Raw genomic sequence first — 14,440 nt, forward strand, 5'->3', positions numbered from 1 at the left:
AGTGCTGGTGCAGCCGAAAACACGGGAACTGGGTTAGTACAACACTACACGCGCACACGCTGTTGCACACACTCGCTCACATGTACAATATGTCAGCATAAACCCAGCCATGAGCCTCCCAATTTGTGTTCAGCTAATGATCTTCTAGTGTGTTTGGTGAGGAGTGTTCAAGCTTAGCTTTAGCGTTTGAAGTGTCTGAATACTGAAAAATTAGTGCAAAACGAAAGCTGCACATAGCTCACCATTCAACTCAAAAAGTGAAGGACCCCTCATTAAAAGCACAATGCAAATCATAGGCAGTTTCCAGTCATGTACAGTGGGAATACCAGCATCCATTTAGCACTTTAGAGCATACAAACTTGACTGATCGATTACTCACCGACCAACCAGGCGGAACCATGGAAAGCGGTCATAGAAAGGGTCACCACCGGACATCATATGATCACAGTCCTCGACTGCAGTACTGGGCACCTCTGCTGCTCGGTCATACATTTCTCTCATCATATCCAGTCTTTGTCTGCAGAGAAAATAGTACTGCATCAGCAAAAGTAACAAACCACGCTCTGTAGTGTTATCTGCAAAGTTTTCTTTACATGCTCACCTTTTAAGCATAAACCAAAAAGAAAAAGGCGGCTAACATGCATTAAACCCCATTAGCTTTAGCCTATTAGCTTTGAGATCATCAATATGCTTGTCTGGTCTGCTCCTAAAGGGTGAAATTAACTTTTACCAGCTACATGCATTTAAAATGTTTAATGTTTGTCTTCTAGGAAAACAGCAAAAATACTCATGATTCATTCTACATATGGTTTATTTCCTAAAGGGTGAAATTAACTTTTACCAGCTACATGTATTTAAAATGTTTAATGTTTGTCTTCTAGGAAAACAGCAAAAATACTCATGATTCATTCTACATATGGTTTATCCAAATGTTTGTTTCTTTAGAATGAGAATAAGTGCCCACCTACTACCACCTGCCTTTGATTAGCAATGCCAAATAATGGTTCATGACTGTTATGTAAATGTAAGGCTACTGGCCATTATTCAAGGGCTTAAGCATTGATAAGAGTAGAAAAAGTGATCTTGTTCATTTTACGGTACATTAATCAATACCTCTCCGGCTTGAAATTAGTGTTTAAGGTGTGAACAAGCTACATGCTAATCATAATTTAAAGTAGTTTGACTACAGTCAAGCTACACATTTGAAATAATTAGTTTGCCACTACTTCAGTAGTTACAAACAAAAAGTATGTAACAGATTTTTAATAGAGCAATGTCTTTTTAACAATCGGATATACAATTTAATCAGAGCAGAATCTTTCTGCTACAAAAAACAATGAGGGCTGCTGAATTGGTTAGTGAATTGTTTATTTACATGAAACGTCTGAACTAATTTACTGAAACAATTTACTAAAATGCATCAGACTTCTCAATGCAGCATATGAGACAGATATTCATATGATATCAAAGCAGCATTTTTTCATGTTACACCACTTGTCATAAAAAGTAGCTTATTACCACAAAATGCCACCATTTTGAAAATCCCTGTTGAAAAAAACAGCATATGCTGGTTAGGTATGTTTTGACGCTGGGATGCTGGTTTAAGCTGGTCCTTTGCTGGTTTATGCTGGTCCTTTTGCTGGTTTATGCTGGTCATGTGCTGGCAAATGACCAGCATAAACCAGCAAAAGGATCAGCATAAACCAGCAAAGGACCAGTTTAAACCAGCATCCCAGCGTCAAAACATACCTAACCAGCATATGCTGTTTTTTTCAACAGGGATAGCTGGGCTATAAATCCTGATCCATAACTTCAGGGCTAGACTCATTTTGTGGGAATTATGTGTATATTGTGTATGTTTAGTCTCACTGTACCGGAGTTTGTCCAGGGTCCAGTAGTGTGTGGCACCATTTTTCTGGTCCTGAACCTCTACTGCTACGATGGTGCGAGGGAACAGCCTTTTCTCCCTGTCTTTGGCTATGCTGGGGGGCAGGAGGTCAGGAGGCAGTGGGGAGTACAGTGTGTCCGTTAGTAGCACAAACTGAAACTGAACCTGCAGAGAAAAAGGGAAACAATTTATCCTACTCATTAGGCATATCCAATCATTAGGCTGACCTAAATTATTTTAGTGTACCTTTTTCTTTAGCTCCACGCTAATGGCATTAGCCTCCTTGAGGAAAATTGCATTTCCCCAGAGCAGGTCTCTGAGAGAGGTGAACTGATAGAATCGCCATTTCCGGAAAGCCCAGAGGGCCAGTTCTGTCTCTCGCATTGTCCACGGCACTACAGGACCAAAATATGAACCCATTTCAAATGTGATGTCTAAGAAACAACTGAACAAGTCATGTGATAATGCATTTGATATATGGATAAGTACCTATGTGGTTTAAACCGCGTTACCCACCTTCCTCTTCTGGTTCCTCCTCTTCCTCTGTGGTTTCTGGGTAATATCTGGAGTCAACCTGCCTCTGAAGAGCTTCCAGCTTACTCTCATAGTCCTAAACAAAAAAATCAGTGTGAAATTTGGGTTCACTGCAAGCTTCTTTGAGTTTGTACTACTCAAAGACTAATTAAGCTCTTACTAATCTTAAATGGTTTACCAGTCTCTGCTGTTCCAGAAGGTTGCTTGCTTCTTCTCTCTCCTTGCGGTACTGGTCCTCCAGCTCCTGTAACCTGTAAATGATGTAAGCATCAGAATCAAGGCGCAAAACCTAGATACTAAATAGTCCTGCAGCATGTTATCAGAGTTCCTCTGAAACCCTCCACCTCCCCCAGCTCCACCTATCTAGATCAGATTTTTGCTGGTTTAGGACCACAAGAGGGCTAGTGACAGAAGTGCTGCTGTACCTCTGCTCCATCTCTTGTTTCATATCAATGCCTTGTTTATCAAGTAGTTCTCTTTGGGCAAAGGCCCAGTCCACTGGCTCGACAGGTGTGTCTGCACATGGGGTCCTCTCCCTCTCTTGCCGTGCTTGCTCAGGGTCATTGAAACGGAACACGTGGCTTTTGCCCATAATGATACGGTTACCTAAGACAGATAACAGACAGGGTCAAAACATCTTACAGGCACCAAAAAAAAAAGTTTTTCAACAGACTGGGATTGTTTTCAGCCTGGAAACTGAAGAGTTACCAGATCTGAGAATAGTGGGCTCTGTCACTCTCTTCCCATTAACGTAAGTCTCTGCTTCCTCACAGGGCTCCATAATCACCGCACCCTCTCCCGACGCATTTGTAGTACTTGTGAAGATACAGTGTTCGTCTTTAATGAAGTGGCCGCTCAGTACAATGTCCTGCCGACTGCTGGCATCCTCGCGGCCAACCCTGCAGGAATATATGGAGGCTATTTGTCAGAATGAAGGGAAACAGAATAGAGATACTAAAAAATTCAAAACAAGTATTGAAAATTCCATGATGATGATCATTTAATACCAAAAATATACATTTTTGAAATAAAATTTTTTAAAAATGCAACAAAAAAAATTAGGTAATAAAAATGTTCAAGTTAGTTCAGAGTGCATAACTACCTTAACAGATTCAACTTTTGATCTTAAATGTTTCAGTAAATGTTGATATTAACATCAATAAATGCTGTAGAAGTATTGTTCATTGTTAGCTCATGTTAACTAAACTAACTAATGTCTTTGTGGACAATGGTTGAAAATACTGGTTGTAAATAATCAACATTCTTACTTGGTGATTCCATCTTTAATGTAATACAACAAGCATTCGGACATCAGTGGATCTTCATTGAGGTTGACCAGGTGAGGTGTCTGAAACAGTCAAATCATAAAGAAGTGTTGACTGAAGCATATGACTTCACTAGCTTCCTGTTAGAAAACATATTTGATCTTCTAACCTTCTTTGGTGAAAAGACTCCAACGGTTCCTCCATCTTCCCTCATCGCCACACCCATTTCAGCCAAAAGTGCCTCCCTAATGAAAACAGAAGATTTTTATTTAACAAATGAATTACACAACTTAAATATCAGACACATTTCAAGATAAAAGCCCTCTCAGGGGTCTCCAACCTTTCCATTCTAATGGCCTCAGTGCGACGAAGCTTCTCTTCCCAAGTTTCGTTGAGTTCTGCGATTATCTTCTCAGTTTCCTAATTGGAAAAGAGGTCGGCGTTAAAACGATCATCACTGGTCCTTATTATTTTATCAAACCATACATCCAATCATCCTCTCTCTCACCTTCAGCCTCTCAATGGCTTCCTCACTTCCCGGGCTGAACATGATCCGGTCATGCAGGCTGCTGATGGAGCCAGCTCTGCTGGGCAGGGCAGAGAGAGAGGGCGAGGGGCTCATCCCTGTCATGGCATTGGTCACTGTGGAGAAATCACCCCTTTGATTGACAGCCTGGATGCTATTGAGATTAGTCTTGTAATTGGACAAGTCTGGGCAACACATGGGAACGACAGGTTGGCGAGTCAAAGGAAAATTTTTGGTAAGAAAAAGAGGAAAACCATGGAAGCAGAAAAGAAGGGGAAGGAGGAAGAGTAGAGAGTGTCAAACAAAGCTGAAAAGCTAATTAAAAAGGTTATAAAGCTGGAGGGCGCAGGGCAGACGGCATCAATTTGAGGACGCTGTTGTGTTTTTATTTTTCAACCAAATTAGAATATCAAAAAATTTTATTATTAATGGATTTTTCCCTCATGCCTCAAATTCATTGGACCATGCTTGAGATAATGAGCATGGAGATGAACTGAACACTCAATGTAAAAGTGATCTGTGACTACACAGACCGCATGGATGACCACATGCCTGTGCTTCACATTGAGGCAAAACCTCTAGAGCACCTTTGGACCACCAAAGCAGCAGAGTCCAATAATAGTGTTGCCTGTCAGACTAATTAGTTTTATTTAAACTAATTAGTTGAAACTGCACAGCATAGACTTTGGTGGTCCAGAGATTCCTGCTTTGGCCATCACAGGGGTCGGCAACATTAGAAAAGGTCAATATTGGCACACACATAAAAAGGACAGAGGATTTACTGTATGATTGTTATATGGTTGTAATATTCTTTAACTGTTTATTTTAAAATGTTGAAGTCAGATTCCAAAATTACCACTCATCAAGCAAATATGAGTTAAAATAGGCTCTGGAGAGTGAATGGTGATGTGTGACGTGAACGATTCCAATAAAGCAAAAATATAAGAAAAATCATGACGCATCAAACCAAAAACTGATCCACGCAACAGTGAGTCACCTATATACTGTACATCCTGTCCTGGGAGTTACACAATCCTGTTCACAGTGCTGCATGGGTGACACACTTTAGCACTGCTTTTTATTTTTGTTTTTAAAACAATAAGGTTTTATTACCAATATAAAGCTGCTATGAACAGATTTGTAATATACAGTAAATAAAAAAATTTAAAATATAAAAACATTTCATGTAAAAGAAAAAACTAATTTGCCGACCCCTGGGTTATCATAAGCTGTGAAGCATTTAAGGTGCCAAAATACACACATTTGAGAGCAGATATTCCAGGAGCCTGTCCCCTATATGCTGAGAAAAACAGAGAGAGAAGACAAGTCCTTCAGACACATTCCTAGAGCTGTCTGACCCACTGGTTTCTAATAATATAAGTGCAGAGAATGTTTGCTTTACTCATAGGATAACTCTCTTTACAGCATTTGAATCTGAGAGGAAATCTGTAATTTTAAGTTGACTGAAACATTGTAGCTTCACAGTTTGAAGTGCATCACAGGTGACTCACTCTCAATGATGTCTCCAAGACCCTGAGCATAAAGCAGATCCTTCAGACGTGCCACCTCTTCCTTCAGCTCACGCACCAGGCGGTTGTTGGGGTCTTCGTTGATGACGGCGTTGCAGCGGATCTGCTTGGCTCGGTCAGCGTACCTGTGACAGTGATATTGCTATTAACTATCCATGATAGCATCAGAATGTCCCAAATAGTTCAATATTCAGAACATCACCTGCTAAGGCTAATGACATCTAATGGCATGGATGAAGTCTTCATAGTAATGCATAGCTACTAAAGGAATAGTTCACCCAAAAATGAAAATTCTGCCGTTAATTACTCATCCTCATGTCATTCCAAACCTGTAAGACCTTTGTTCGGAACTCAAATGAAGATATTTTTTATGAAATCCTAGAGCTTTCTGACCCTGCATAGACAGCAACGAAACTGACATGTTCAAGGCCAAGAAAGGTAGTAAGGATATCGTTGAAATAGTCCATGTGACATCAGTGGTTCAAGCTTAATTTTATGAAGTTACGAGAATACTTTTTGTGTATAAAAAAAACAAAGATAACAACATGCATCATGGTACCCTCATTAAACCGCATCAAAGACTGATACAAAAGAGAAGTCAGTATTTTATTTTTTTTTGTTTGCACACAAAAAGTATTCTCGTAGCTTAATAACATTATGGTTGAACCACTGATGTCACATGGACTATTTTAACGATGTCCTTACTACCTTTCTGGGCCTTGAACGTGGTAGTTGCATTGCTGTCTATGCAGGGTCAGAAAGCTCTCAGATTTCATCCAAAAAATATCTTAATTTGTGATTTGAAGATGAACGACATGAGGGCGAGTAATTAATGATGGAATTTTCATTTTTGTTTTAAAATGTTGAAGTCAGATTCCAAAATTACCACTCATCAAGCAAATATGAGTTAAAATAGGCTCTGGAGAGTGAATGGTGATGTGTGACGTGAACGATTCCAATAAAGCAAAAATATAAGAAAAATCATGACGCATCAAACCAAAAACTGATCCACGCAACAGTGAGTCACCTATATACTGTACATCCTGTCCTGGGAGTTACACAATCCTGTTCACAGTGCTGCATGGGTGACACACTTTAGCACTGCTTTTTATTTTTGTTTTTAAAACAATAAGGTTTTATTACCAATATAAAGCTGCTATGAACAGATTTGTAATATACAGTAAATAAAAAAATTTAAAATATAAAAACATTTCATGTAAAAGAAAAAACTAATTTGCCGACCCCTGGGTTATCATAAGCTGTGAAGCATTTAAGGTGCCAAAATACACACATTTGAGAGCAGATATTCCAGGAGCCTGTCCCCTATATGCTGAGAAAAACAGAGAGAGAAGACAAGTCCTTCAGACACATTCCTAGAGCTGTCTGACCCACTGGTTTCTAATAATATAAGTGCAGAGAATGTTTGCTTTACTCATAGGATAACTCTCTTTACAGCATTTGAATCTGAGAGGAAATCTGTAATTTTAAGTTGACTGAAACATTGTAGCTTCACAGTTTGAAGTGCATCACAGGTGACTCACTCTCAATGATGTCTCCAAGACCCTGAGCATAAAGCAGATCCTTCAGACGTGCCACCTCTTCCTTCAGCTCACGCACCAGGCGGTTGTTGGGGTCTTCGTTGATGACGGCGTTGCAGCGGATCTGCTTGGCTCGGTCAGCGTACCTGTGACAGTGATATTGCTATTAACTATCCATGATAGCATCAGAATGTCCCAAATAGTTCAATATTCAGAACATCACCTGCTAAGGCTAATGACATCTAATGGCATGGATGAAGTCTTCATAGTAATGCATAGCTACTAAAGGAATAGTTCACCCAAAAATGAAAATTCTGCCGTTAATTACTCATCCTCATGTCATTCCAAACCTGTAAGACCTTTGTTCGGAACTCAAATGAAGATATTTTTTATGAAATCCTAGAGCTTTCTGACCCTGCATAGACAGCAACGAAACTGACATGTTCAAGGCCAAGAAAGGTAGTAAGGATATCGTTGAAATAGTCCATGTGACATCAGTGGTTCAAGCTTAATTTTATGACGTTACGAGAATACTTTTTGTGTATAAAAAAAACAAAGATAACAACATGTATCATGGTACCCTCATTAAACCGCATCAAAGACTGATACAAAAGAGAAGTCAGTATTTTATTTTTTTTTGTTTGCACACAAAAAGTATTCTCGTAGCTTAATAACATTATGGTTGAACCACTGATGTCACATGGACTATTTTAACGATGTCCTTACTACCTTTCTGGGCCTTGAACGTGGTAGTTGCATTGCTGTCTATGCAGGGTCAGAAAGCTCTCAGATTTCATCCAAAAAATATCTTAATTTGTGATTTGAAGATGAACGACATGAGGGCGAGTAATTAATGATGGAATTTTCATTTTTGGGTGAACTATCCCTTTAACATACCAACATACCATTTTTAGTGTTACATGACCCTAGGTTATTAGTATAAATTACAGCGGTGGTTCTTACCTGAGCGTGCTGAGTGTCTCATCATAGTTAATATCAGCAGGGCTCAGAGCTGCTACCATAGCTGTGCGCGAATTTCCTCCTGATAAATGAAAACCACTGTGACCTTCAGGAATCTTTTTTATGTTTTGGCACCATACCACAGTTAAACTGACCACATTGACTGTAATATGCAATGTTTTATGTGATGGAGAGAAATGTTTATTGTTAAGAAGGTACAGTATGTGCATGGTGCATAAAGCCTCATACCGAGGTTTTCCCTCAGCAGCCATGTCAGAACTGAATCTCTGTATGGAATAAAGCTCTCAACTTTCTTCTTCTTCTTGTTCTGTAGGGAGAAGAGAAGCCATATCAAAGCTATAAATGCTTGATAATTAAAGAACAATTAAATGGATCCTTACCTTGTTTGGTGCAGAGTCCTATAAAACAATAAAAAAAATTTTTTTTTTTATTATTTACCCTTTTTTTTCTTTCAAGAATATTTATATCTAGATTGAAAGAATTCTTACCACTTCAGCCAGCGCAGAGATAACTTTGCCTAGTGTTGTTAAAGATTTGTTGATATTGGCTCCTTCCTAGAAAAGATACAAAGCACGCACATTTATGTGATGCACTCATCTGAAATTACAAATTGTCATGTAACTCTATTGAACTCAAAGTGACCCACCTTGAGTCTAGTGCCTTTAGCTCCAGTAGAATCAGCCCTCTCACTGCCTGCCAAGTCTACCAAGCTGATTTTGCTGACCTGTTTGCAAATGGAAACATTGTGTCTAAGAACGGTAAAGTGCTCTAATGCACATACCAGCAACTGTCAAACTGCCAACATCCATCAGTGAAGTCTCACCTACTTTTGCACTGTAGTCTATTTCTGAAGAAGCGGTCACTTTTTCCCATATAGTGCAATACTAAACAATGCCAAACGTGGGAGGTCTGGTGGGAAAGGCTGCAGGAGAGAATGCGGTACCTTTTCAGATGTGTTTTCTGTGTCACTATCATGTCGTTTCTGTGTGAAGATGATGTTGAACACAGCATGGGAACGGCTGCTGGTCTCATTCATGTTAGTGGCCGCCACAGTCCTGATAACAGGAAAGCGACGCAGTGGTGAATGATTTGATTTCAGTTACATACATAAATATATAAATCTATGCTTGACTTTAGATAAATACAATTGTTCTGCAGTTTCCATTGCTTCAAAATTATGTGCAGAGATACATACACTATTGCTCAAAAGTTTGGGGTCAGTAAGTTTTTTTTAAAGAAATTCATACTTTTATTCAGCAAGGATGCATTCAATTTATTAACAGTGACAGTTTATAATTTTGCAATTTTGCAATGTTACAAATAATTTATTGAGTGCTTAAAAAAATATATTTCAATATATTAAAATACTTATTTTATATTGTAATAATATTTCTCAATATTACTGTTTTTATTCTATTTATGATCAAATAAATGTAGCATAGGTAGATTTTCTAAAACAATTTTTAAAATGTATCAACTCCAAACCTTTGAATGGTAGTGTAATTCAGAGGCTAACATCTTCTGTATTCAGAAATGTGTTTCACCTTGCTTTGTTTCCAGAGTCCATCAGGTCCTGTATGTCATTGTAGGAAGTAACGGCCAGTTTTGATAGGTCCTCTACATATGGTCCCATCAGAGGATGCTCTCGCACACGCAGATTCCCTTTGTTCTTTGGATTCAGAAGGTCCCGCACACGCTCACAGTAGATCTCCATGTAACTGACCTGAGAAAAACAAGATTTTCACTTGCTATACTGATTCTATGGTAAGAATGCATTTTATGATGCAGGTGCTGCTCTTACCTCAACCGAGTATGACATGCTGTTGTCATTATTGTCAGTGATCTTGGTAAACAGGTCCTCACATAGCTGTCACAGACAGATTCAGCATTAAAAATGTGTTACTTCAAACTTGGCAGCATCTAAGTCATCTACAGTATTTGCTACAATATCAAAGACAGCGATAATGTCAGTCACAGATGGTATTATAGTGTATTACCAATGGGATGATGCCTTCTTGGTCTTTCTCTTGCTTGCCCATCATGGTATATGACTTTCCGGCCCCAGTTTGCCCATAGGCAAAGATACAGACGTTGTATCCCTCAAAAGCATGGAGAAGCATTTCCTCCCCTATGTCTTTATAAACCTGCTTTTGGCATGCAAAGTTCACATCTTCTGGCTGTTGAAGACAGAAACGCACAAAGCACAAAAGGAAATCATCATAAATGTCTCAATAACAGCCATCATGATCACAGAAGAATTAAAAATAGCAGCAGTGAGTTGCATAAGATGCAGATTCACCAGTTAATATCAAGAAACTCACCGTTGTATGTGACCAATACGAATAGTCAAAGTTGAAGCTCTTGCTCTCCTTTGGCTGTTTTGGGTTTATAATTGCTAGAAAGCAAAGAGAACATGTCTATAAGAATAAATCTATAATCTAATTAAGAAAACAACAAACTAAATAAAACAATTTCCAGCCTCATTATTTCATTTCAATCATGTTCAGACCTGAAGCCTCTCATGGCAAAATATGATAATGATTAACTCTATTTAATTATAATTATAAACTATACACTAGTGTTGATGACGCTTTATGTGATATATATACAGTATATGTGCCAAAATATGCTCAATTTTCATATTGTCAGCCTGTGAGATAGCCGATACACGATATTATCGTGCTAATTTATGTAATTATTTAACGTTACTTAAGTTTCATTGTGAGAAAGTAAACCAACTCCAGCGTAAGGCTAAAAGCAGCCTAATGTTTTTAATATGACTGAATTTGTATTTAACAAGATAACAAATTAATAGAAACATCGTAAGTTACTAATTATAATGCTTACATTTCCTCAGTTAACATTATTCAAAAAGCAGCTAACGCTAACTTACAGAAAACAAGCAAAGAACATTACATTCCCTTACGAAAAATAAGTTTATTCAAGTGTGCTATTAGTATACTTCTTTTAAACTAAAAAATAGGAAAGTATACTTTTAGTCTACTTTTTATGTACTTCTCAGAAATGGGCTTTATGTACTTCTCAGAAATATGGCACGAGCTTTGGTATCCTGGAGCGTTTCTCACATCTTCATCTTAGCATCTGACCGAACCACCGACTGGGGCGGGTCACATGAAGTGTGGCCTTTAAAGCCTGCGGAGATTCACGCCTCTCAAGATGGGTTCGTCCAATGAGGAAGGCTGAAATCCCAAGCGGGAGGTTGGAAATACTGAGGATTTTTATGAGTCTTTGTCTGTAAGCATGGTATTTTGCATATGTAATTCACTTGGGTGTTGATGCAGAAATTAGTAATGATTCTTAGAGCATCCATATGTTGCAGAGGTATCAGCATGTAATATGCACTCTCAGTTAGATCATCCGAAGATGAATTCATAGAGACCAAACATGATATAGGTGAGGTTATATTAACTAGTGGTCTATGATAACATGCATAAAACAGCATACACTACAACAGACAATATGCAAGAACAGTAATGGTATACACAATGATCTGAAGGATATGTGTATTCAATCAAAGAAAGGTTTTCCTATGAATTAATTAGAGAACAGTCCATTTCTCTGGGCATTATGTGTCTTTCTTATGAGGAAAATGAGGGAGTTTATCCCCTGCATTCCTTTTAGGCCATAAAACCAGTGATATCAGCATTGGTTACCATGGAACCAGAGGCCTGTTCTGCCTTTCTGAGGTGTTAGGTGCATTTCGGGGGAAGGGTCCATAGACCCTCGTAATTGGCCTACAAGTTAGGTGATGGGGAGTTCGATATTATTTGTTAAATATAAAAAGTATACTTAAAAATATACTTGAACTTTACTTAAGTATACTTAATAAAATAAACTTGAAGTATACTACTTTTTGGTAAGGGTTACCAAAGATCATCATCAAAAGCTCAGTCTAGCGCGAGTTTATGCACTTTAAAAACACTCCCGTTAAACTCAGTGAATCTACACTATATGATGAATAAATCTCTTATACTTGCATCGCACGTACATCTGCACTTTGTTGTTTATAATGAGAGAAGTCAGAATTCAGTCAGAACTCAACAACAGAACTCCGCTGTTTCAGCGACGAGTCATCTGAACGCCTCTGATTGGCCATTGCATTCATAAGCTCAGCATAATCGTGTGTGATTGGTTAGAACGCGCAATACTGAAAAAACGCGGAAAAATAAATATAGGCCTAAACAAATCTATCGTCGATACACGATATCGTCTATCGGCACAACCCTACTACTATACACCATTTATATAAATTAAATTAAGACATGAATGTATGTTTATTTATTCACAAAAGCCATGTTCAAAAAAAGACAAAAAATATCATCTCAATATAGTCATCAAAACAGCATTTTATGCACTGTTAATATACTATAAGGCAATATATGCATGTGTGGGGAAGCGTCTAAGGAAGCGTGAATCATGTCATCCCTTGGGTTCTGGGAATGAGGACATGAACCTCCCTGCATCCTCTCAGCAGCACAAAGCCGTGCAGTGTGTCTGACCTCACACTCTGCATCAGCTCACTCTGTTTTCCCACTCACACTACTGCAGGCAGAACAACGGAGCAGTTTACAGTTTTTGGAGCTGCTCTAGAAATGGGGGCTTGAAATGCCACAGAATTCTTGGCATCAAATGGACTTTGTTTCTGAACATGTCCAAAACTTTTGCTAATGGCACATGAAATGAAAATTTACCAGTGCTAAATAGTTTTACTTTCCATTTTTCCATTATTTTTACTAAAAACATATTGATTAAAAAAAAATTCTGACAATGAGATTGTATTGCTATTTTTCTTGCACAATAGTGACAATGCTGTCAGATGAACCTGTCTCCATCTCTTAGCAAAACTGTGATTCTGCTCCTCATATTTTTGTTTTGACGGATTAATGCAAAACATTGCACATCATTTTATAGCTTGACTTGTTTTGAGAATCAGTGTACAGTAAATCTGAAGTCAACAAATGTATTAGTCAGATGGTGACAGGCTGTACACCTAATCAATTAAAAAGCCTTTTCTGAAAACTAAAGCATGACCTCTGTGACATTTTCAAACCTGTAAGCCTAGAGATGCACTAATATTCTCTCATGGGGGTGCTGGTGAGAGACCATCGGAATAAATATTTCATTACAGTCATAAATAACTCCTACAGCACAGTGACAATAATCTCTTACTCGGATGAGTTCAAATAACCATTGACAGCAAGAGAAAATATGTTTTGAAAGAGCACTCACTGGTAGTGTTGCCTGACATCTGGATGATACACTTGCTCTCTTTTCCCTAGGCCTACAATGGAAAATAGACTGAAACATATATAGGCTATTTATTGCAACAGGTAATATGGAAAATTACCCTGTTCATTTACACGGACTATTTTTCCCCTTCATTCTTATTGGCAACTTAATATGGGATACCCACCCATAGTGAAATATTCAGAATTAAAAATAAAATGTAGGCTAGCTGGATGAATTTGGACAACATTTGTATGTACACTATCTCGCTCCAGAAAAAGACTGGGCTAAGTCGTGCCATCCTTCGAGAGAGAAAAAAATCATAGATACGTTTGTACACAAACCGGCGCATTGAGCAAATGTTATTTATCACATACAGCCCTCACAGTCTCCTGAAAATGGCTGCCCTGACAGTCAGCCTGTTCAGTCATGAATCAGCTGTGATGGACGCGCATTTGCGTCCGCTTCAGCTCAGCCGGCAAAACAGACGCAATGAAAGCGTTTCAACGGTTATTAAGCAAACCAGCTATACAAAGGAAGGTTATATATATATAAATATGTATACCAACTGTTTATATTTAGAGCTGCCTCTGCGTAGATGCTGAGATGCGGCAGCAACACCCAATACACTGCCAGCGTCTCGACATGCAGGAACGCTCCCAATATAATCAACAATATCTACGCATTTATATAATCGTCATCATCTAGCTATATTGCATAAGCGCGAATTCAGAACGTTTCATCGTGTCGCGTCGCGGCAGACTTGGAGTGTAAAAGAAGTGTGACGCGTCTATTACTATGGCAATATTTTGTCAGGATCTTTAGTTCAGAGCAGAATACAGGCATACAGAATTTAATTTCGAATTTCTGATTTTTAATAAGTAAATCGTTTCCTGATCCTTAAATATTAGCGCGCACTGTATTCACCCTCA

General features: G+C 38.5%; 1 protein-coding gene across 4 annotated transcripts in view; it reads right to left on the reverse strand.

Annotated features, from left to right (window-relative positions):
* Positions 1-13,553, reverse strand: part of LOC107564717 (kinesin-like protein KIF1A) — a 20,766-nt gene extending 7,213 nt beyond the window's left edge. The window contains exons 1-24 of one of the 4 annotated variants that reach the window (XM_016249864.1): positions 13,512-13,553; positions 10,583-10,656; positions 10,259-10,438; positions 10,063-10,128; positions 9,806-9,984; positions 9,205-9,316; positions 8,908-8,985; positions 8,750-8,815; positions 8,642-8,659; positions 8,490-8,568; positions 8,244-8,322; positions 7,284-7,426; positions 5,475-5,513; positions 4,196-4,329; positions 4,028-4,107; positions 3,857-3,932; positions 3,691-3,770; positions 3,131-3,321; positions 2,848-3,028; positions 2,601-2,673; positions 2,405-2,498; positions 2,135-2,283; positions 1,875-2,053; positions 380-517 (exon numbers count right to left, since the gene is read on the reverse strand). In XM_016249864.1, coding sequence (XP_016105350.1) covers positions 380-517; positions 1,875-2,053; positions 2,135-2,283; positions 2,405-2,498; positions 2,601-2,673; positions 2,848-3,028; positions 3,131-3,321; positions 3,691-3,770; positions 3,857-3,932; positions 4,028-4,107; positions 4,196-4,329; positions 5,475-5,513; positions 7,284-7,426; positions 8,244-8,322; positions 8,490-8,568; positions 8,642-8,659; positions 8,750-8,815; positions 8,908-8,985; positions 9,205-9,316; positions 9,806-9,984; positions 10,063-10,128; positions 10,259-10,438; positions 10,583-10,656; positions 13,512-13,530 — 2,507 coding nt within the window. In that variant the 5' untranslated portion in view covers positions 13,531-13,553. Of the gene's footprint in view, positions 1-379; positions 518-1,874; positions 2,054-2,134; positions 2,284-2,404; positions 2,499-2,600; positions 2,674-2,847; positions 3,029-3,130; positions 3,322-3,690; positions 3,771-3,856; positions 3,933-4,027; positions 4,108-4,195; positions 4,399-5,474; positions 5,514-7,033; positions 7,073-7,283; positions 7,427-8,243; positions 8,323-8,489; positions 8,569-8,641; positions 8,660-8,749; positions 8,816-8,907; positions 8,986-9,204; positions 9,317-9,805; positions 9,985-10,062; positions 10,129-10,258; positions 10,439-10,582; positions 10,657-13,511 lie in introns of all 4 variants that reach the window. The other 3 variants (XM_016249863.1, XM_016249865.1, XM_016249862.1) reach the window with 3 other exon arrangements.
* Positions 13,554-14,440: the final 887 nt, after the last annotated feature.

Source organism: Sinocyclocheilus grahami, unplaced genomic scaffold, assembly GCF_001515645.1.
Source record: "Sinocyclocheilus grahami isolate Dianchi unplaced genomic scaffold, SAMN03320097.WGS_v1.1 scaffold957.1, whole genome shotgun sequence".
Taxonomy (NCBI): domain Eukaryota; kingdom Metazoa; phylum Chordata; class Actinopteri; order Cypriniformes; family Cyprinidae; genus Sinocyclocheilus; species Sinocyclocheilus grahami.